Source organism: Pelophylax lessonae (assembly GCF_965119305.1).
Source record: "Pelophylax lessonae genome assembly, chromosome: 1".
In the NCBI taxonomy this organism is placed as follows: Eukaryota; Metazoa; Chordata; class Amphibia; order Anura; family Ranidae; genus Pelophylax; species Pelophylax lessonae.
This window is the reverse complement of record NC_138768.1, coordinates 529,373,788-529,396,287: the sequence shown is the minus strand read 5'-3', so window position 1 is coordinate 529,396,287 and position 22,500 is coordinate 529,373,788. Positions and strand designations below refer to the sequence as shown.

The window sequence follows — 22,500 nt, the reverse complement described above, 5'->3', positions numbered from 1 at the left end:
TCCTACTCTGACAAGCTGGCTGGCATTTCTACATAGACTTTGAATTACCTTATTTACTGAACTATATGTATTATCTACCACTGGATTCCCTATACGAGCGTCCCCACCTCCCCATCACAGTGTTTATGCCACTCTAGACCTTTTCCGTGCTTGTCAACTTACTCTTATAAATGTTTCACATGTGAAGCTTTACTTACTCTAAATCATTCAATAAAGAGTCAGATACGTTTCTATTTTTTAAAGTGCAAATTTTTAAGTGTCTAACATAAAAAAAGGTTTGCTTGGTTTGAAAAATACACTCCTTTAGGATCTTCTCCCTATTTGTGAAACTCTGCCCCAATTTTGGTTTTCCAATTTCCAAGTGGTATCTGCTAACTTCAGTGGCCACAGTTACAATAAGAAGTACAGAGCAAATTTGTAAACGAAAGCTGAGGGGAACCTGTTGGTTTCCATAGTTTTTATAACATAGAGGTATTAGCAGTTAGAGCCGTATAACTAAAAAACTTTCAGACACAAAAAAAAGAATAGAAAAAACTAAATTAAAAAAAAAAAAAGATTTTGAATGTAGATTTTTTTCAGTTTTTATTTTTTTGCAAGCTGACTTTAATGTTGATGTAAAATATGAGTGTAGATGATAAAGATTGATTAATTGACTGACTAACTAACTAGTTGATTGCATTGATCATTATTTATATGCAGGTGAATTTGGGGAAGTTTGCAGTGGTCGAATTAAACTACCTGGAAAGAGAGAGTTTTCTGTTGCAATCAAGACTCTGAAAGCTGGATACACTGATAAGCAAAGAAGAGATTTCTTGGGAGAAGCAAGTATAATGGGACAATTTGATCACCCAAATATCATTCACTTGGAAGGAGTAGTCACGAAAAGTATGTAGCTATTTTTCCTTATTCTTCCATAAGTTTTTTTAACCAAAAACTTGATTTTTATGTAAATAGCTACAACCTAATTCAGTTGATGCTATGCATGATAAGTATCTAAATTACATCATAGAAAAGAAGAACATGCTATATAGAATATACAGTATAATTTGATGTTGACTTGCCAATATGGCAATAAAAATAGGTGTACAAACCTCAAAGAAATATTTTATTTTTTACTTGGAACTGTCCTAAGTAACTGAGAAGGAACATATGAGAGTTTCGATAGAACATGAGATTTTTGGGGTGTAAAGGAAAGGGATGATATCAGGAGCACTGGGGAAGTGATGATTAAGTTAATAACTAATTGGAAATAATTTCTTAAAAGCAACTTTCCTAAATGTAGCCATCCTTAGACAGCCGCATTGTTTGAAGATAGTAGTGTCAAATGGACTAGTTGATTTAGATGGACTTTACATTAGCAACTAATAAATTAAAGATTAACTCCAGCTAACACTTTTTAGGCAGCAAAAAAAAATAAATTTATTTTTCTTTTGGAATAAAGGTTTCACCCTAATGAATAAAAACTGACCATTATAAACACCCATTCCAGTAATAAAAGTTTTGTCGTATACCTCAAAATGCCACTTTTGCTAGATAACTTGGTGTGTTTAAGAATTCTACACAATAACAGACTTAGAGCCCATTCAGACTAGCGCGACTTGTCAGACGACTTGTCAGCCTGACAAGTCGCGGTAGGTCGTGGTCCATTGAGTAGTACAGGACCCATTCTAATAGGAGCGACACAAGTCGCTCCGACTTATAAAAAGGGTCCTGTACTACTTTGGGGCGACCTGGGAGCGACTTGCATAGACTTCCATTATGTGAAGTCCCTGCAAGTCGCGCCGAAGTCGTGGTGCACATCGGTGCACGCGACTTCACAGGTCGCCCCCCATAGTCGGATCGCCTCAGTGTGAACCGACTCTTACTGGCCAAACAGGTGAAAATAAAGTAACAAAATAGAAAAAGAAAACAAATGCAGCCATCTAAGGATTAGTAAGCTGCAATATATACATTTTATTGGGGGTTTACATATGCTTTAACCATATGTAAATACTGATATTAATATTAAATGCAGCATACAATTGTTTCTTAACTAAAAACACAAAGGATAAACTATTTATTATAGCAGCTAAACATATTGAAAACACTTTTTAACAGTTTTAACCTCCACACTAATTGTTTAGGTGTAATGTATTTATTTTCCAATATGGGCAAATAAAAACCAAAGAAATTAGAACTATCATTGCAACACGTGTCTGATTTATGTATTGTGTTTCTATTCTTTTGGTGTATAAATTGATCTGATGCTGGAATTTTACAGGGTTATTTTCTTTCTGATCTAGCTAAAACATCTATTTGGCTTCTAATGTGACTTCTAATTTGCCATGTTATTTGTGTCTTTTAATTTCATGCTTTCTGGTCCGGTGCTAATGTGCTCAACAATTACTTTCCTACTGCAGCACCCAGATGAGGAAAATGTAACACAAATACATATCCTGCAGATATTTTTTTCACTGTCAGCTTGTTTTCTTATCAGGAAACTGTGCATAAAAGTTAGAGTTGCTATTTTGCTAACATTCCAGTTCTTGGCTGGGGATTTATAATAATAGCATCGGTGTCAGGAACAGTTTGAATTCCAGGGTGCTGCGCTTTGGTAAACTTGCACCTACTCAGAATAGTTAACGACATTTGGCTGGTTTATTAAGTGATATTTTTCACACTGACCCTAAGCCCTTTAAATTGCTTCAAAAGTTCATTTAGCTACAACCAGAACCACTCCTAGGTCTATATTGATGTCTGTGTGCCCTTTCGAAAAGGATCTTGTCAGAGGTTTTAACCTTTCCTACTTTATCTCCTGATCCGAAAAAGTTTTGATTGGGATAACATACAGTGTAGGAATCCAAAAAAATAGAAATTGCCCCTGAATCTGATAGAATGTGTAAAAAGAGTGGACAAATATAAGCTAATTTAAAGATTAGATAGATAGATAGATAGATAGATAGATAGATAGATAGATAGATAGATAGATAGATAGATAGATAGATAGATAGATAGATAGATAGATAGATAGATAGATAGATAGATAGATAGATAGAAAGATACAATAGATATTTTATATTTATGTGTTGAATCTTCTGTGTTGAATCTTCTGTCGATCCAATAAAAATGTTATCCTCTTGCTTTCTTGATGCTGAATTTGCTAAAGCAGTACATTTCATTTTTCCTGTAGCTTAGTAAAGCTGTAAACATTTTGCTCGGAGTAGCTGTTCTTACTTCAATCATTCAATCATATTTCACAATACCTCCTATTTTTAATTTTCCTGAACAAGTGAAAAATGTACTTTTTTAGTAAATCCTCCCAAAGAATCATTAAATGCTCATTTATTTTGTAGCATTAGCAAAGCCTATAGTGAGACATGTTGACATGTCCTCTATGTGCTTGTGGGTACTCTGGTTTCTTTTAACACTCCAACAACATGCTGGTATGTTAATTGGCCCCCATCTAAAGTTGACCCTAGTATGCGTGTGCTTGTATGCATGCATGTGAGGTAGGGACCCTAGATTGTAAGCTTCTTGAGGGCAGGGACTGATGTTTATGTACAATATTTAAAGTGTTGCGTAAACTGTTGGAGCTGAAGACCGACAGTATATTGTTAATAATATTAACTACTGTAATGGGAACAATGATGTTAGGATCTATCACGAGGACAAGTAAGAGTTGTAAAGCTTGAGATTCCAAAGTATTTATTACTGCACATAGTTCTAATAAACAATAAATGTGTTGTTAAATGGCAATATGGGTCAAGCAGACCATTTGTGACTGTTTGTGCCAATAATTTAGAAACCCTAGTAAAAAGTGAAAGCTCCCTTCCCCCCAACAAGGAGAATACAATTAAGAGAATAAAGTTAACATAATGATGAAGAAGCTAATATCCTTTCATTTCGTTAACATCGTTTCAGCACACGAGGGGTTAATTTCAACTTTTTTTTTTTTTTTTGTCATATCCCATAGTCATGTCTTTTTTTCCCCCCATAATGTATCTATTGAGAATAAAGTATCAAAGGTACAAAACAATGGAAAACAGAAACATCAAACATGCAGTAGTTGATTTGTATCACTGTTTACATACATCAGTAAGGTAAACAGGCAAAGTTATTTTTTCCTGGATATTAATTCAAGGTATAAAACATAGATTCTAGGGAGTAGTTACAGTTGGTAAGTTAATGTAACTTGCTGTGAGGAATGTTGGCATGTGGTTTGTGAGATTGGTGATATGATAGACCTTGTGGTTTCTTTGGTATCATGTCTTTATTCTATGCTAATACTAGCCCATATGCTACCTCTCCCCCTGCAAAGGTTCGGTGCTCAATGGTAACAGGCATTGTTTACTTTCTCACTCTCAATGGGCAAGAGAGGGTGCCAGCACAGTGTTATATTTTTCAAAAATTAGAAAGGGGAGGGGAAGAAAATTTCTAAGCATGTCAGCATGCAGAAAATTAAATATGTAGATTCACTTTTATGAGTGATATTTAAAAAGCAAATACATTTAAAAATGAAGCATAGGACTTGATTTACTAAAGGAAAAAAGGTTGTTCACTTTGATAAATATTTTTTACAGCTTGGAAGGGAATTTGCTCCAGAGCTTAGTGAATGAGGTGAAGCTCTGCTCACTTCCATACTTCAAACATGCATAAGCAAAAATGCATTTTTTTAAATTTTTCTTGCATGTGATTGGGTATTTTTGAAAAAGGGAATTCACCACAATCTCTAAGCTTTTGGGCAAATTTCCTTGCAAGCTGAAACTTTCCTTCCAACATAAACAGCCTATTTGCCTTTAGTAAATCAACCCCTATGTGTTTCCTAATAGGCAACGTGCAACAATGTGCCATCTCACTCTAGTAAATGTGAAAGAAAAAATGCACCCCTTGAATATTTAAGACATATAACATGTGCCTTGCTTAGGCAAAAAAAAAAGAGCCACTAAATTACAAATGTTATTTGGCCCTGTCAATCTGGCAAATATGCTTTAAATATAGGGTGAATATTTCTCCAGGAAATGTGTTATTAATATCTGGAAAATACAATATGCCCCTTTGATTCATTGATTCTTGTTATAATTATCAGTAGTGATGTTTTAAAAAATAAGATTGAAATCACCTAGTTTTATTGGAAAGTCCCATTTAACCGACAATTATCAAAACAGGCTACTGTAGACACTGCAGTAACTGTTACTGTTAAGATGGGGGTCATTGTCTTTATCATTGCTATTATTTATGTCTGGTTTATATTATAGAAACATCTCCATATATTATTTGCTATCTTAAGAAAAACTTTTTGTTTCCTACAGGCAAACCAGTGATGATCGTCACAGAATACATGGAAAATGGTTCTTTGGATACTTTTTTAAAGGTAGCATCGCTTATGTGCTATACCTAAATATACTTAACCATATTTATTTTATATAGTGAAAAATCCCTTGTCTAAAATCTGCTGCCCACTAACATTACTCAGCTGGCCCAGACTCTAGAGAGATCCCGACATTCATGTTGGCATCTACCCAGATGCCTGACCAGCAGCTGGTTCAGCTTCTCTTCATGCCTTTGAGAGCCTGAGCCACTCGCTTGCACTCCCACCCCTCCACAGCCCAGTGCTCCAGTGAGTGCTGGCGGGGCAGAGATTACCAAGAAATGAGGGATTAGTGGTCTTCGGTGGTCTTTGATGGCTTGGTTCTTAGTTTCTGGAGGCAACTGGGGACAGAGTGAACCATCAGACTGAGGCTGCATCAAGCTAGGTATGTAGGTTTGTTTTTTTTCAAACCTCATACTTCTCTTTTAACTGAACCCACTTTTAGATAACCCTTTGAGCTATAGGTTTAATGTTATTTCATGCATATCATTGCTTGTGCAGTCATTGTATTATGCATTGTATTAAACCTGAAAATCCTATGGCAATCCAAAATGCTTTTCTAACCACAAGTACGGTGTATTTTACTAAAATCACCCTTTTTCCTATTTCCAGGGCAATTTTGTAACATTTGATTGCAATGTTGGTTGCTCATGTGCTTGTACATTGTCTAAGGCTCCTTTCCAGTGCATGGCTGCCAAGCGTTGCTTGTGTGAGTTATTGCACAAGACACTGTCCTAGCTTAACCTTCGCTAAAAACCCTGATGATTTTCTTAAAAGGAAAAAAAAAAAACTCTCATTTTAAAAACACTGCCTCCTAATCAGAGTTTATAAATGTGAACATGGTTGGCAAACCATGAATGCTCTGTGTGTTAGCAGTTCTAACTATATAAATCCTTAAAAAGGCTTTCCATGTTAAATTAAAAGCAGACTCTTTCTCTAGATTCTTCTTAGCCATTTAATTAAAAAAAAGCAACTCCTTGCTGCAATTCTAGAAAGTGGCAGTCCTTCTATTAGATACTATAAAACATTGTTTCTTGTTTTGGGTTTAGTGAGGAATAGTTAGCACCCCATCATAGTTTAGAACTGTCTGTGCCAGACTATGTACAAACTAAAGTTAGCATGCCAACTGCAGTTCTGATGCAGAACTAAGTCACGTTTCATAAAGATGTAGCAGAGGTATACAAAGGTTTAATAGTGTACATAAATCATAATAAAATGTACAGTAAAAATGATAACAAAATGTATTCAAAACATATTTTTACAAAACTATATTTCAGGTAAAATCATACCAAGGTATGGTGGTCATAAAGCTGCAGTCATGCAGAAATTGAAAAAGAAATTAGGTCCTATAAAGAGCAAATATTTCTTAGCGCTCACACCCAATTTCTAAAGAGGACCTCTTTGATGTTATCTTTGTGGCCACCATACTTTGTATGCTTATTCCTGGAAGCTGGTAATAAGACTAAATCGATCCAATAAAATGTAGCTGAGCCCCAGAATATCAAATAGATTGACAGAATCATTTAAGGGAAACAAAATCTGGATTTAATTTAAAGTGAACGTGGCACCCTCTGTATAGGGAGGATGTGAAGATATTGTATACCTCTATAAAACATTGATGGACAACACATAAAACAGTGTTGATATGTGCTACGCTTTTCTTATAGTTACCATTTTACTGTATTTTCTGTTGGACTGCTATGAATTTCCGTGGAGAATTTAAGAACAGAAACATGCATATTATTATTTTAAAATATTATGAGTAAATTTCTTTGAAAAAAAAATCAATAGAGAAACAGTCAGGCTGCAATTTCTGGCTGCTTCTTTTGAAACTTCTGGCTTCCTTACAGTCTCAATGACTCTCTTCAAAACTTTGAGATACTAACCTGGAACAAGTATGCAGATGATAACTTCTGACTTTTCTTTGACTTTCTTAAGCTGCTTACTTGCTCCATGTCAGTGACTCAGAAAGTGTTATTAGAAAAAGGGTCATTGTATCAGCCAGGCAAATTGCATTTTCAGAAGAAGCTTAGGCAGCACTTGTATTCATGACATGAAAAAATGCTGTTTGACTCCTACTGTGCCCTATCACCATAAAAAGCCATTTTTAATGTCTAACTTGTACATATTCTTTCTTCAGAAAAATGATGGCCAGTTCACTGTGATTCAGTTAGTGGGTATGCTGAGGGGGATTGCATCTGGAATGAAGTACCTCTCAGACATGGGCTACGTACACAGAGACCTGGCAGCAAGAAACATCCTTATTAACAGCAATCTGGTGTGCAAGGTTTCAGATTTTGGCCTTTCTAGGGTTCTTGAAGATGATCCTGAAGCTGCATACACAACAAGGGTAAGCTTTATATACAGTCTATTGTTTCAATAAATTATATATGGGGTTATTTTACTAAATGTATAGAGACTGTTCACCTAACTATCTGAATAAGGTGAAACTGTGTTCACTTTAAATACCTAGTCAATGGCAAGGGAAATTAGGAAAACAAGATTTTTGCTTACACTATTGGATCAGCAAAACGAATGTAGCTTCGCCATATTGAGTAAGCTGAATTAAGTGAACATTTACATTGCTAACAGAACAGTCTCTATGCCTTTTTGTATATCAACTCTAATGTGTTTTTATTTCTATAATGTAATGGACTTTGGTCCCTCAACTTGTAGAAATTAGTATATTGCAACCTGGTTTATGGGCAACTGTGCAGTACTATAAATCTTTTATTAAAATGTATATTCTACCTGTCTATAACTCCTGTTATCTATGCTTGCCTTGTTTGTTGTGGATTCAGATGTCTGTTTCAAATCTCTTGTGCGTATTTTTGTACATTTTAGTGGGATTATTTCTTAATATGGCGTGGTTTTATGAAGAAGCTAAATTGTTGCTAGCATTTTCTAAGTAGCCTGTTGTATTATGCAATTTGTTGAATGTTCCGTACAATACAAATAATATTGATTTAATGGCAGCAGATTTGCTGCTAAGCAATTTTGACTAGAGCCAGGAAGGCCCCTTTATTTTTCCAACAAAATAATTGAATCACAGAAAGTGTCCTGGATAACTCCAACATGGTTTACAGTAGGCCAATGATGACTTATTTTTTAAAAATTTAAATGCACTAACCCATAGGCTTTTAGCAGTTTATGCACACATAAAAGCTGATCTGTGATTTTTTTTTTTTTTTTTTAGCCCATACTAGATAAATATTAAATTAGGTGCACAGAAATTACCATGGTTGGACCTTAGTTAGTTCCTGTGCTCCTCAAAACCACCACCAGAACTTTGAGATATATCTGCTACTTCTTGTTATGGGGAAATGCGTGATACATCCCCCAATTCAATGGCAGGTGTCTGAGCATATTGCATATGGGTATAAACCCTTAACCCATGCAAACCAAGCAAACCAATGTGATTAAAACAAAAATATATTATGTGATTAAATTAAGACTCAATGAGATTCAGGAGCCACCCGTTGTAAGGCAACATGCCTATAAATAGTAAAGCAGATATTAATAACCACGCTCCTCAAAAAAAAATGTGTACAACAATTATACCACGTATAACAAAAATCAACAATCAATAATGACAGAAATGTGCAAATATAATTATAGTGTTCATAATCTGCCACCAGGTGTTGCCAGCCAAGTGAAACAAAAAATCCTCTATGAATTCCCACACCAATGTTCAGTTTCTTCTCTCACCAACATATATGCTTACAGCGCACTCACCAGACACATATGACCCCCATTACAGGTAGTCATCAATAGCTTGTGGGTGTAAGGGATGGCATTCTTGATGCCCCTTACAGCTGATCTAAGAAGGATTCTGGCCTACGATTGCACACAATCCACCGGCATGTGTAAACCTCATGAGCCCAGAGTAAGTATCATGTAGAAAAAAGGTAAGTGCTTCTCACAGTGCAGTACGACAATAATTCATTAAAACCTTGCATAAAAAATTGCACTTACAATGTAGACAGATGGCACAGCATATCTTCAGGGGTCTAGTGGAGCCCATGCCTTAATGGGTCAGGGCTGCTTTAGTGGCAAAAGTATCTGTTTTGGTGGCAAAAGGAGGACTTAAAATGTTGAGATGTCACCAAAACAGAAATACAGAGGAAATAGGGACACTTGTTCAAGTGACAGATAAGAGATTTGTTCTCACTTGCTGTTGTATCTATTAAAAGCAGTTCTCACCAATGGGAAACAGGTGGAAAAACCAAATGTTGGCTTTAGATATACTTTAAGGGTAGACTTGCCATTTAAAAAGTGTCAATTTACCAATGAAGTTCAAAGAGAAAAAAAAAACACTAACAAGAAAGAATTATCATCATTTTTGAGAATGCTTCCTCTCAACACAGGGATCTTCTGCTTTGCTGGCCATATCAATGTGATATTTGTTATATTTGTCTTGCTAGATGTGTTTATTCATAGATCTTGTGATAATATGTGAGTACTGTAGGTCTAATATATGTGAGTACTGTAGGTTGATTACAGAAGGCATTTACTTCTGTATTGCCTTATGGCATTGTGGCAGAAACATCTAGGTAATTTTTCCGCGCTTTTAGGGCAAATATCAAAAAACATAACATAGTGGGGTTGATATACCAAAATTGGAGAGTGCAAAATCTGGTGCATTGGTGCTTGGCAGCCAATGAGCTTCTAACTTCAGCTTGTTCAATAAAGTTTTGACAAAAAAATCTGGAAGCGGTTTGGTTTCTGTGGAGAGCTGCACCAGATTTTGCACCCTCCAGTTTTAGTAAATCAACCCCACTGTGACTCTCACACATTTATTACTGAAGTAGGCATCAGTATTCTGGACCCTTTCAAACAAATGGTACAAAAGCTTCCAAACAAACTGAGAATCATTTGCAGTTGTAGGTCAAGTTCCAGAGTCTAATCAAAGGTACAGACATTTATTTTTGGTTGGCATCATACATTCTAAGTTAACATTGTTGTTTGTCTGTGGACCAACTATATAGCCTAAAGCACTGATTTATTGAAAAAGAAATAGACTGAAAAATTCACCTTGTACACTACACTTTTTTTATGTTTTTTGCTTTTGTGTGAAAAAATGGAACAATGACATCTATTAATCTGAATAAGCATTCCCACAAAACAACATGGAGGAGATGAAATAACAGAAATCAAAAAAGTCCATAACAATGCTTAGTATATGGTTTAATGTTGTGGAAAAATATGATATGCATCCAACTAGTAATCAAAGTTGAATTGAGTTTGAACTATTACGTCTGGCTCTGAAATACAGGAAAGTTCAATTTGAACTATGGTATTTAGGTTTTATTAAATGTAACCACCTCTGCGTTACATGCTATATTCTGTAGGGTGATCTTTAGTATTAAAGTTACTGTGAGAAGTTGGCTGTTTCCCTATGTGCTTATTAAAGCCTATTATATAAAAGTTATTTCCTTCCATATGACAAATGAAATACGGATAAGTCTTGTACATCTGTACTGCATGTCATGTGCATTTTATTATATCTGCTTGAACTGAGCCAACACACTTAGCACACTGCACATTTGTAATCAGCAACAGAGTTTCATAGTTTAGATTTTATCTGTAAATCTAGGCAGTGTATCACACTTGACATTCAGGACTATACCTTCATTCTTCCACTATTGTACAGTTTATTACTTTCATGTAGCTCCGTAATAACTGTTCAGGAAGGAAGATTACAGCCCTGATCTTGAACTGTCTGTAAATGGAGTTCAATTCATTGTTTTGAAATACATCATGTGATTCATGAATTTTATTTTACTCCAGAGACAAAATTATTACCAGTTGTTGGATGTGAACTTTTTATTTCCTGTGTTACTTCACCTGAGCATCAAATGATATGTGTGTTTATGGCTTAGAGCCTTGTTCCAACCTATTTACTCAGTTTCATTATTGCTTTCAGAATAGGAAGAGCAGTCACAGACTGTGTTACCTGACCATAAGTTCTAATGTTTACAGGGAGGAAAAATACCCATACGGTGGACAGCCCCTGAAGCAATTGCTTTCCGTAAGTTCACCTCTGCTAGTGATGTCTGGAGCTATGGAATAGTGATGTGGGAAGTCATGTCATATGGTGAAAGACCCTACTGGGAGATGACAAATCAAGATGTAAGTAGAACCATAAAACAAGTCATATGCTTTAAATTTTGAAAAGTTTGTGGTTTCAAAAAACAACTGAAGTGAGCATTTCAATAGGCAGCAAATAGAGAGAGAGATGAGGTTAATTTTTTTTTTAAATAGACATTTCAGTATAATTTGAGAGACAATAGCCACAAATATTGTACAGTGGCTGGGCCCCAGGAGAAATGGGGGAAGTTGGCTACCTTGGTATTTCCTGACAGTTTCAGAGCTCATCTATTTTGGAATATAACCCTCTTTCCGCCCATTATTTTGATGATTGGATGACTGCTCTTTCTTTGATTGGAATATTATCTATAATATGACTGACTGGATATATTTATGCTCCAGTGTGCCTCCTGGGTGATCCCCTGCAGCCCCCCCTCCATATTGCAGATGTTCTTATGTATGCACTGATGGTAGTATGGTTATCTGTAATGACTTAATATACACAGATTCTCTTTTAGTGGACAACTGTCTAGTGGACACTTAGTCTAAGAAACAAGCAGAGTTTCGCTCATTAAAGCTATCATTAGCGTGTGATGCAATAATACATATGGATGCCAAAACTGGATATATATTAATGGAATATATAGATATGATATTACCATGGTAACCTATTAGACAGAAGTTTATTTCATATAGCTCATTAAGCAATTCATCTGTCTGGATAACCACAACTACAAATCCTTTGGCAGGTAAACATAATTCAGCTGAATATTTTTAATTTACCTAAAGTTTTACTTTCAACTTTTACTATCTCTCTAGGCTTAACAAATTGCAGCCATATATGCATAGTGAGTGATGAGCTGAACTGCCCTGAGTTTGCTTTGGCATGGATTTGGCAAACTTCCAAGAAGTTCAGATGTCGAATCTCTATGGAAGCTGAATCAGTCAAATGAAAAATGCCAATTTTCTGGCATAGTAGGCGAGGGGGTGTCAAAAAATAAGGGGGAAAACCCTAAACAGGCTAGGCTTCAGACAGAAAATGTTAAGATGGATAAGGTTCTAGCTAGTTGGTACTGGACACCCAATCGCTTAGTCAGGATTTTCCCACAAGTGGATTCTAGGTGCTGGAGAGGTTGCCCACCAGAAGGCACCTATTTACACCTATGGTGGACCTGCCCCAAGATTCAAAAAATTTGGCATGATATTTCCCCATGGATAAAAAAAAAAACACTCTTAAGCCTATTGAAGTTACTCCCCCACATTATTTGTTTCATGACATTCCCTCCTCTCTAAAATCTTATAAAGGTAGTGTTACTCGACACTTCCTGAATACAACTAAATGTCTTATTCCCAGGTATTGGAGACAAAATATCTGCCCTACCTTAGAAGATTGGTGAAGGGAGGTCGAGAGATGGGTTTATACAAGTCAGCAAAGGGAACAACAGTTTTTGGACATCTGGTCTGGGTGGATGTATTACTCCATAGAAATGGATAAGAACGATTAGTCATCCCAGTGAAATTGGAGTCCTTGGAGTCCTTGATAGGGCTATGTTATAGTTGGGTGATCTGGTAGGGTGCCATTGTCCCTGTCTGCCTAGTGTCCCAACCTATACTCAGCTATATGTAACCGGTCAGCATTCTGTTTTTTTTGTGACACGACAATTGGTTAGGACACTTGTGGAGAAAAGAAATCCAATTTTTTTAGTTCTCAGAAATAATGAAGAGTTATGCTTGTTTGTTTGAGGTTTACTCTTTTTCCCCTCTTTCCCCTATCCCCCTTTTAGTTTCTGTTCCTTCCCTTGTTCCCACTATTTCTTTCTTGTTCTAGATGATTCCTCAGGGGTCTGGCCTCCTGTGGCGGTCAGAGAAATTTCACATTGAGCCTAGTTAGCATCGCTTTTGTTGTATTATATGTATGTAGAAAGGTTCTTACCCACACAGTCCACTCCTGCACAACCTGAGTTATGACTACTATTGCTAGAGTGGATTGGGGGGGGGGGGGGAGCATTCTCTTTTTGTGTCTATAATAAATGTACAATGTGGAGCTCGTATGATGGCTCTACCCTTATTAATGGGCTGTATTATTACTAAAGATGATGATCAGATGTGATGTCTGCCTTACAGATGGAACATACCCTGGATGTTTAAACTTTTATGTTCTTGTCTCTCTACAAGTGGAACATTAAAAATGTCCTGTTCATCTCAAAAACATGCCTGGGGTGTCCTAATACTGTCTGTAAATGGGGTCCTTCTCTTTGATGTACAGAAAGTACTGCAGAAGCACTGACATTTAAAAAGGAAACTTTTTTTATTTTTTAATCCAGCACACATACCCCCCCCCCCCCCCCTCTAAGAATCATCTATGTATTTTAGAGGGAATTTGGAGGGGCATGTGTGCTGGTTTTTTTTTCTTTTTAAAACTAAGAAGCTGGAAAAGATAACTATGAATTTAAATGGTATATATTTTTTCCTTTTAAATGTCATGTTTGCTGTAGAACAGCAAGAATGAAAAAAAAAATGCAAGTCTCCTCCAAAATGCATATCAAACCCTTTAAATCTGATATGGATTTGAATGGGGTACCTCACACAAAAAATGCATGTGGTCTGCCAGGAAACCCTTCAGGTATGGTGCAGATTTTAGGAGGGGGACTCCATGCAAAAAAAAAGCAAAAAAAAAAAAATGCATGAGGTCTCCCTAAAACCATACCAGACCCTTACTCTGAGCATGCAGCCTGGCTGGCCAGGAAAGGAAGGGGAGAACCAGGATGCGCTCCCCACTCCCTGAACCATACCAGGCCATATGCCCTCAATATGGAGGAGGGGTTGCCTTGCCAGGAGGAATGTAGATTCAGACCAAACATTGAGCTCATTTCTAATAGTACTAGGCAGTATTACACTTTGCCCCCCTTTCATAGGTACTGCCATATTGCCCATTGCACCTTACAAGAATTTAGATAAACCTTCCTCACTTTAAAAACCTAATCCTCTTTCCTCCAATCATATACTAACTATGTGCAACCACAACCTGTCAGGTCAATCCAGGTGTATTCTTGCAGTTTTAATCTATTCCATTAGTAAGATGCTATAGTATGACATCCAGCATGTTCTAACAACAGGGAAATCAAACTGCCATTGGAAGTGCTGAAACATTCCTAAACATGATTAACTTCTGAAGCAAATAAATGTACTTTCTTACATCATGTACATTAAACTGATCACCTAATCAGATGCTGAAACTGATTGCATGTGCATTTCTGAATCAACTGGGAAAACTGTTTATGCACAGCGGAATTTCCAGAAACCACAGTGATAATGCTTTTTTTCCCCTTTATTCTCTATTGAGTAAAGTACAATAGCTGTTCATGATGTTTGGCAACTGTACAACATAAGATTTAGCAGCTGTATTGCTTGTTACAAGCATCACAGTGTTCAGAAAGCTGAAGCAAGCGTATCACTCTCATTTACTCATCTTAATCACCTGAATGATCTATGGTTGAAAGGATACAAAGTGGTCAGTTCACAAAGATGTTACAGTTATTTTAACCACTTTTGGACTGGAAAGTTCTAACCACTTAATGACCAGGCCATTTTTCGCGATACGGCACTGCGTTATTTTAACTGACAATTGTGCGGTAGTTCAACGCTCTACCCAAATAGATGGAGGCGCGTGCACACTCACCAGCTGGGAAGACAATACACAGGGCTGGCGGCCATGATTTCCGCCGGGAAACCCACGATCGCTCCCCGTGAAGAGAGAATGGCGGTCTGCTGTTGTAAACATGGCAGACCGTTGTTCTCTCAACTATCAACACAGAGCTTTTTGTTACTCCTATTTAGGAACACAGGTCACTGTTGATTTAACAAATCCACCCCCCCCACACAGTTAGAAAACACTCCCCTAGACTCACATTTAACCCTTTGATCGCCCCTGGGTTAACCTCTTCCCTGTCAGAGTCATTATTACAGTAACAGTGCATATTGTTAGCACTGATTACTGTAGTAATGTCACTGGTCCCCCCCAAAAGTGTCCAAAAAGTCAGTTAGGGGTCTGATCTGTCCGCCACAATGTCACAGTCCCACTAAAAATCGCAGATCACCACCATTACTAGTAAAAAAAAAAAAGAAATAATAATAAAAAGGACATAAATCTTTCCCCTAGTTTGTAGACGTGATAACTTTTTTAGCAAACCAATCAAAATAAGCTTATTGGGATTTTTTTTTACCAAAAATATGTAGCAGAATACAAATTGGCCTAAAATTATGAAAAAATTTGATTTTTAAATTTTTTTTATTGGAAATGTTATATAGCAGAAAATGAAAAATATATTTTTTTTTTCAGAATTGTCGCTCTTTTTCTTGTTTATAGCACAAAAAATAAAAATCGCAGAGGTGATCAAATAATCAAAAGAAATCTCTATTTGTGGGAAAAAAGGACATCAATTTTATTTGGGTACAGCGTGACACGACCTCGCATTTGTCAGTTAAAGTAACGCAGTGCTGTATCGCAAAAAATGGCCTCATCATTAAGAGGGTAAATCCTTTCTGGTCCAGAAGTGGTTAGGCAGAATTTACTAAAAACTGAAATATCAGTTTTGTGTGGAATGGCCCTTTGAGCTACAATAAGTTCAGATCATTAAAAAAAGTGACAGGTGAATAGCATGAGAAGCAACAGTGTATGACACTCAATCTGCAATTGTTTACAACCAAACCATAACATTTTTTTAAATAATGAACATTAACCCTCCTCTTGTGTTAGGGTCAAAACTGACTCGTTTTCAGGTTTTGAATGTCTATAAGTATCACATAAATTTGTTTATTGCATCAAGATTTTTTTACTTTGTCAGGAACCTCTATTTAAACAATGTAATAGAAAAATAATCCTTTTCACTAAATTAAAAAATACTGTGGTGAAAATTAAGACGTTCATGGTGTTAGGGTCAATTCTGACCCAGTTATAATATAGGATTTTAGGACACTAATTAGTGCCAAAACTGAAATCATAAACACTCTCTCTGCTTAGTAACAGTGACAGCCAATCCCCTCTCAACCCTGTGAGCTGTAGTTAGGGAGGGGCCTATCTCTTTTCCTGCTTGTCTTCTTCTCTAAATAAAGTGAAGAAACATAGGACAAATTCATTTCAGAGTTGCTGACTTTATTTTACCATTTTTTAAATTTGACAATGAGAGGTATGCTATCAAAAGAAAGGTCTAGGGGTCATACCAAAAATATTAAAACCAATCTTTTCAAGGATAAAGAAGCCTAACAAGGTAACCAAGAGGTAAGAAACAAATTTGATGATAAATAATTATTCAGAGGGTATTTTATGGCTGATTTAAAACACGGGTCAAAACTGACCCTAACATCATGGATAGTAACGGAATTCTAACATAAGAGGAGGGTTATGTTTGTGTTTATTTACCTAAAATATTAATAATGTAAAGCCACAAAATGCTGCATGATTAATCTGTAGCAATGCAGGGTCAAACATGTTGAGACAATTGTGTAAATATATAACACTTTAACAAAATCAACAAACTATCTCTGAATACACATTAGTGTTTTTTTTTAGCTTGGCACATGTTATCTGTAGGTTTTTAATCCAAAATGTAAAAAAAATGTCTCTATTAGGTAATTAAAGCTGTTGAGGAAGGTTATCGATTGCCAAGTCCCATGGATTGCCCGGCTGCTCTTTATCAGCTCATGCTGGATTGCTGGCAGAAGGACCGGAACAGCAGGCCCAAGTTTGAAGAGATTGTCAGCATGTTGGACAAGTTGATCCGTAACCCAAGTAGCTTGAAGTCACTTGTTAATTCATCTAACAGGTAAAACATAATTTTAGAACACTTAAATTATGATCTTGTTATATATTTTGTAAACTAAAACATTGCAAACCATGATATAGCTCCTCATAGTAATATTGTGTCTACCTTGCAAGCTCTGTGTTTCCTAGCTACAATAGATATGAAATACCTTATCGTTTTTCATTCAGCCTCCCTGAATCATCACTATTGAAAAACTGTAGCATACTTCCAGTTTTCCATTGTCGTGCCACCTTGCATGCTTTTTTATTCAGAGTACAGGACAACATGCCAATGCTCCGTGTGCTGTACACTAACATATAGTGTAAACTGATAAATCCAAATGAAAGCCAGCACTCATTAAACATAATGTGTTAGCCTCATAATTCATAAATCATCTATGCAGAAGCAAAACTTCCTTGTCAAGACCCCTCTGTATATTGTAGTCTCTGGGATCAAACAGAATATGGAATGTCCCAGGGTACCACAACCCACCCAAAACAATCCCAGGTAGGGGGTATCCCCTGCTATATTTCATACCAAACGGTCAATAATAGACCGGGGAGCACAGCAACCAATCAAATATGACAGAGAACCAAAAAGAAAAAGAGGTTGCAATAATGTAGCTCAACACTGGTTTGTGAAAAATTTAAAAAAATTTTATTAAGGTAATTGTAATAAAAATGGTAAAAGAACCATACACAGTAATGATGTCAGACTTTACAAAAGCACCTGTGAGATCTCTCCCATAGATAACCAACTTGTCATACTCTATAAAAACACTATGAGCTCAAATACACTCCACCCAACGCCCAAGGCCACCCCAGCCCACACAGACAGCCCACCAATCCACCCTCCTAAAGAAGAGTGCAGGGGCGCGTGAAACGCATTGACGTCACGCATTGGGCTCGTTACTCCACCCTACACCCCAGTACACGTGCCTTCCTGCAGAGCCGGCTGACACTTAGGGGCAACTAACTGACCAAGGACTCCTGGAGGGAATCGGCAACACTGGATATGATCTATAAGAGATTACCAGCTACAGCTCAGTTCGCCCATCATCCGGCTCACCACCGAGTGAACACCTGTAAGATTCCATTTATATATCGGCCCGGTCAGGGACCAATATCTCCTATGTTTTTCCCCTGCTATGGATTGGTAAGAGGAATCTTTAAATCATATTGCTGCTACATCCTGATCTATATACCGGAGACATTGCTTACAAGCTGGGACTTATCCCTAGCTGTTTTTCTACAACAAACTACCATCCAGAAGTGATAAGACATGGTGTGAGCTGGGCGAACTGCTCTATCTTTTGATATCCACTTGACAGAATGGACTTTGAGTTCATGACACTGTGATTATGCTGTGGAGTCCAGAAGCTGGACACTGTGTTTGGATCGAATAGCTTCCTGAACTAATCTCTTCACCCTGAATTATCTACAATAATTTCTGAATCCTCTTAGGAGTTCTCAACATTGGCATGTATGACAATATGGATATGGCACAGCTACTCTCGGACACAATGGGTTATCATTATCACCATCCACTAAATTTGTAGGAGTGACATATTCCATGTTCAATTTATCCACTCCACTGCCGCGACATAAATTTCCCTCCTACTACAAAGCCAATAGTCCCTAGAAGTCTGAAATACGGCCAGGGGATCAGTGTACTGAGATCATTTGTGATTTTTGCCAAAAACTAAATCATCTTATATGCACAGCAATCTCCAGGAGCAATCTCTGATCCTCTATCTCGGTGCAGTGCAATATTGGTGGGCTGTCTGTGTGGTCTGGGGTGGCCTTGGGCGCGGGGTGGAGTGTATTTGAGCTCATAGTGTTTTTACAGAGTATGACGAGTTGGTTATCTATGGGAGAGATCTCACAGGTGCTTTTGTAAAGTCTGACATCATTACTGTGTATGGTTCTTTTACCATTTTTATTACAATTACCTTAATAAAGATTTTTTTCAATTTTTCACAAACCAGTGTTGAGCTACATTATATTGTAGTCTCTAACCCAGGTCTAATAAAGCTCCCATCCACCAATAAATTGAATAAAGAAGAAGTATGGCCAAAGTTCTTTTGGTCAATCTTCTATGGATCACAGGAGTGCATTTAGTTCTGCACTCCTGGGACACGTTTTTGGCCAACAGCGGGCTAAAGTCTGCTGTAGGCTGACAACATTGAGCTGGTCCAAGCTCTGAAGAAATCTTGATTTTAATTTCAAATCCACCCAGATGCTTTGACTGGCAGCTGAGAGCCTGAGTGTGGTGGGTAGGAAAGTGCGCTGATTCAATATAGGGTGTGCTGCTACCTTAGAGTGTATGTTGTAGAATGGGTAAAGAAATCAGGTGCGCTGCCCTAGTGCATATGTGCAACATACAAATGATGCAAACAAATAAACCAAAAATGCAATAATAATGCAATTCATGTAAAACAAAAAATGTCCAGAAGGTGACTAGTGATACACCAATGTGCAATATACGTCCATGTTATAAGTCCATAAATAAAGTGCAAAGAATGGTGACATAAACTTCCAGCTTGGGGAAAGGTGAACTGTGATTGGAAGGTGCAAAGTCCCACCACCAGCTTGGCCTCGTACCAGAAGTTAAACGTTAAGGGCATATATGAATATGACCGCTCCAAAGGTCATGCAGCCAGGTAGAAAAGTTCCCAGAAATACAGAAGGCACTCTGTCACACTCGTGCTCCCTAGACTCTTACCGGACAAAAGCCAAACAAGAAGCCTGGTTCTATGGTGATGAGTGGTCCTGCCGGGGGTTACTGGACTCTAGGATGGCTGATGTAGTTGCTTGTGTCCAAGAGGAACAGACCCAGTCAGAAAGCCTGATGAAAGAAGATCCTGCCAAAGGTGGCTAGACTCTGATTGGCTGCTGTAACTCCTTAGTCTGGTTGACCTCAATAATAGGGGACACAACAGAGGGGACCGCAATGGTGCATTACCAACAGTATATTTTTATTAAAACAAATGGTTGCACTTACAGCTGTGAAGACAATAATAGCGAGTTCCCTCACGGAGGAGCTGTATGGCGGGGTCCGCCTGCAGTGCGGACCGCTGCCTGGTCTAGATGTGATGATGCGGCACCTCCTCCCTGACGCGTTTCTCCCGATAGGGCATCCACTTAGATAGGAGGTCTCTATGACTGTTTGTTTGTTTTTTTTTAAGGAGAGATTATTTACCAGGAGTAAATAATCTCTCCTCAAAAAATGAAACATGCCATAAGCCCAGTCCTTTGACTGTGCTGGGCTTCTGGTGTGTCTCTGCTTTAAGGAGGAATTTGTTAACGGTTTAAAATTTGAGGAACCCAACACATATATCCTCTCCTGAACATAAACAGGGGGAGCCCAGCTTCTTAATGTTTAACTCTTTGTTAGGACAGACAGTGTTCAAATAAAGCTAACTAACAACTGATACGCAGAGTATAGAAAGAGTTAATTGTAGTAAACATTAACTCCCTAGCCCTCTATGCATAGCATAAAACAACTTTCAGAGTTTTCAAAAAATAGCAAGTAAAATATAAACAGTATTTTCTAACTGACACCATGACATCACTACCCTTCCCCTCCACTGCATACACTCAGAGAACACCTTGTATTCAGGATGCCTAGCAAGTGCCTATCAAGCAACCCCCTGTAGTCAGTATGCAGTGGAGTAGCCACTCAGCACAGGATCTGGAAGACTACAACAATCACTATAGTAGCACTGTCTACTATAGTGATTTAACAAAATTGGAAATTGAAGTGCTGCACCACTGCTAAGAGGTCCAGATACAACTTCATTCCAATAAAATGGGGACAATCCAAAAAAAATCCAGTGGGTTTTGGGGTCCAAGAGCCACCCCCCCCCTTCATCAGAGCTTAACTGATAACAATGTAATCAGCTTCCCCAGCAGTCCATCAGTTATGAGATTTCTCCCCACTTCCTGTTGTCTCCCTCCGTTTGTAAGTAGGAGTCGTTTGTAGGTCGGATGTTTGTAACCCCGGGGACCGCCTGTACTGACTATTTGAAACAGTTAAGGACAGAATGTTAGAATTTTTATGCTGTCTGTATTCTGTTGGGGTGATTTCCCTTCATTTCTTATGCTGGAGGCTTAACAGAAAGTGAGAGGAGACAGTATTTCTCCAAAGGAAGTGGACATCTCGAGACAACTGTAACATTTAGGATTTCCCTTCACTTCCTGTGGCATAACAGTACTTACCTTGACAAATAGAGAGGATAAATCTCCCAAGGGACACTGACAGCAATAAAAACCTGATGGTGGTTCAAACTGTTAAACTGTTCCCTACTCTATCCAAAGCTAAAAAATAGTTTGGCTAGAAATATACTTCAGAATATATTTTTTAAAGCCATTAATGTAACTTTCACCAATTATTCACTGATGGTCAATCACTATTATCAATCACTACTGAATTAAAAAGTGTAGATGGAAGATTCACTTGAAGAAAATGTCAAGTTTGCTTCTTAATAAGTACAGTATGTCCCTTTAAAGCATAAGTCACAGTGACTTTTGCACTACATTTTACTTGGAAATGTCACAACAGAGGATCAGGAAAAATGCAGTCATAAATGTCTAGAATGCTGCAAAATGCGCAAAAGCCAATAATAAACATTTAACCCCTGTAAGAGCTTCAGCAGCCTGGCTCAGCAGTATAATAAACATGAGGACTTGATGAGAGGGAAACTGTAATAGGATAATAATGATGCTATTGGCTGACACTCAAGGTCACATCAAGAAATTAAATTATGTTAATTATGAAAAATTGTGCTGCTACCTGTAAATTACTGGGAGTATAAAAATATCTGCTGACTAAAATGCCATTCATTAATTGCAAATTGCTGGCATAAGTTTTCTGTAAAAATAGAATACATGTAGTAACAATTACTTCACACCACTGCCCCCTTTTCAGAAAGGCAAACACAAGAATATATGAAAAAAAGTAAAATATACTACAGATTTTTTTAAAGCTGAACTCCAAGCAGGCAATAAAAAAACAATAATTATATCCATGTATGTATTTTTTTTAATCGTTAAACGTATTTTAAATACTTGAATTTGACTTGAATTCAGCTTCTTATATTGCCCTATTGCAGTGATGACGGCACCCCAGATGTTTTGGAGCTACATTTCCTATGATGCTCATGCACTCTGCAGTGTAGATGAGCATCATAGGAAATGTAGTTCTAAAACATCTGGGGTGCCAAGGTACACCATCACTGGCCTATTCAGTAGCATTGACAGG

General features: G+C 37.4%; 1 protein-coding gene across 3 annotated transcripts in view; it reads left to right on the top strand.

Moving 5' to 3' along the window:
• Positions 1–22,500, top strand: part of EPHA5 (EPH receptor A5) — a 496,762-nt gene that overhangs the window by 469,651 nt on the left and 4,611 nt on the right. For all 3 annotated transcript variants that reach the window (XM_082259443.1, XM_082259442.1, XM_082259444.1), the window contains 5 exons: positions 700–885; positions 5,289–5,350; positions 7,488–7,697; positions 11,330–11,479; positions 17,066–17,259. In XM_082259443.1, coding sequence (XP_082115569.1) covers positions 700–885; positions 5,289–5,350; positions 7,488–7,697; positions 11,330–11,479; positions 17,066–17,259 — 802 coding nt within the window. The remainder of the gene's footprint in view (positions 1–699; positions 886–5,288; positions 5,351–7,487; positions 7,698–11,329; positions 11,480–17,065; positions 17,260–22,500) is intronic.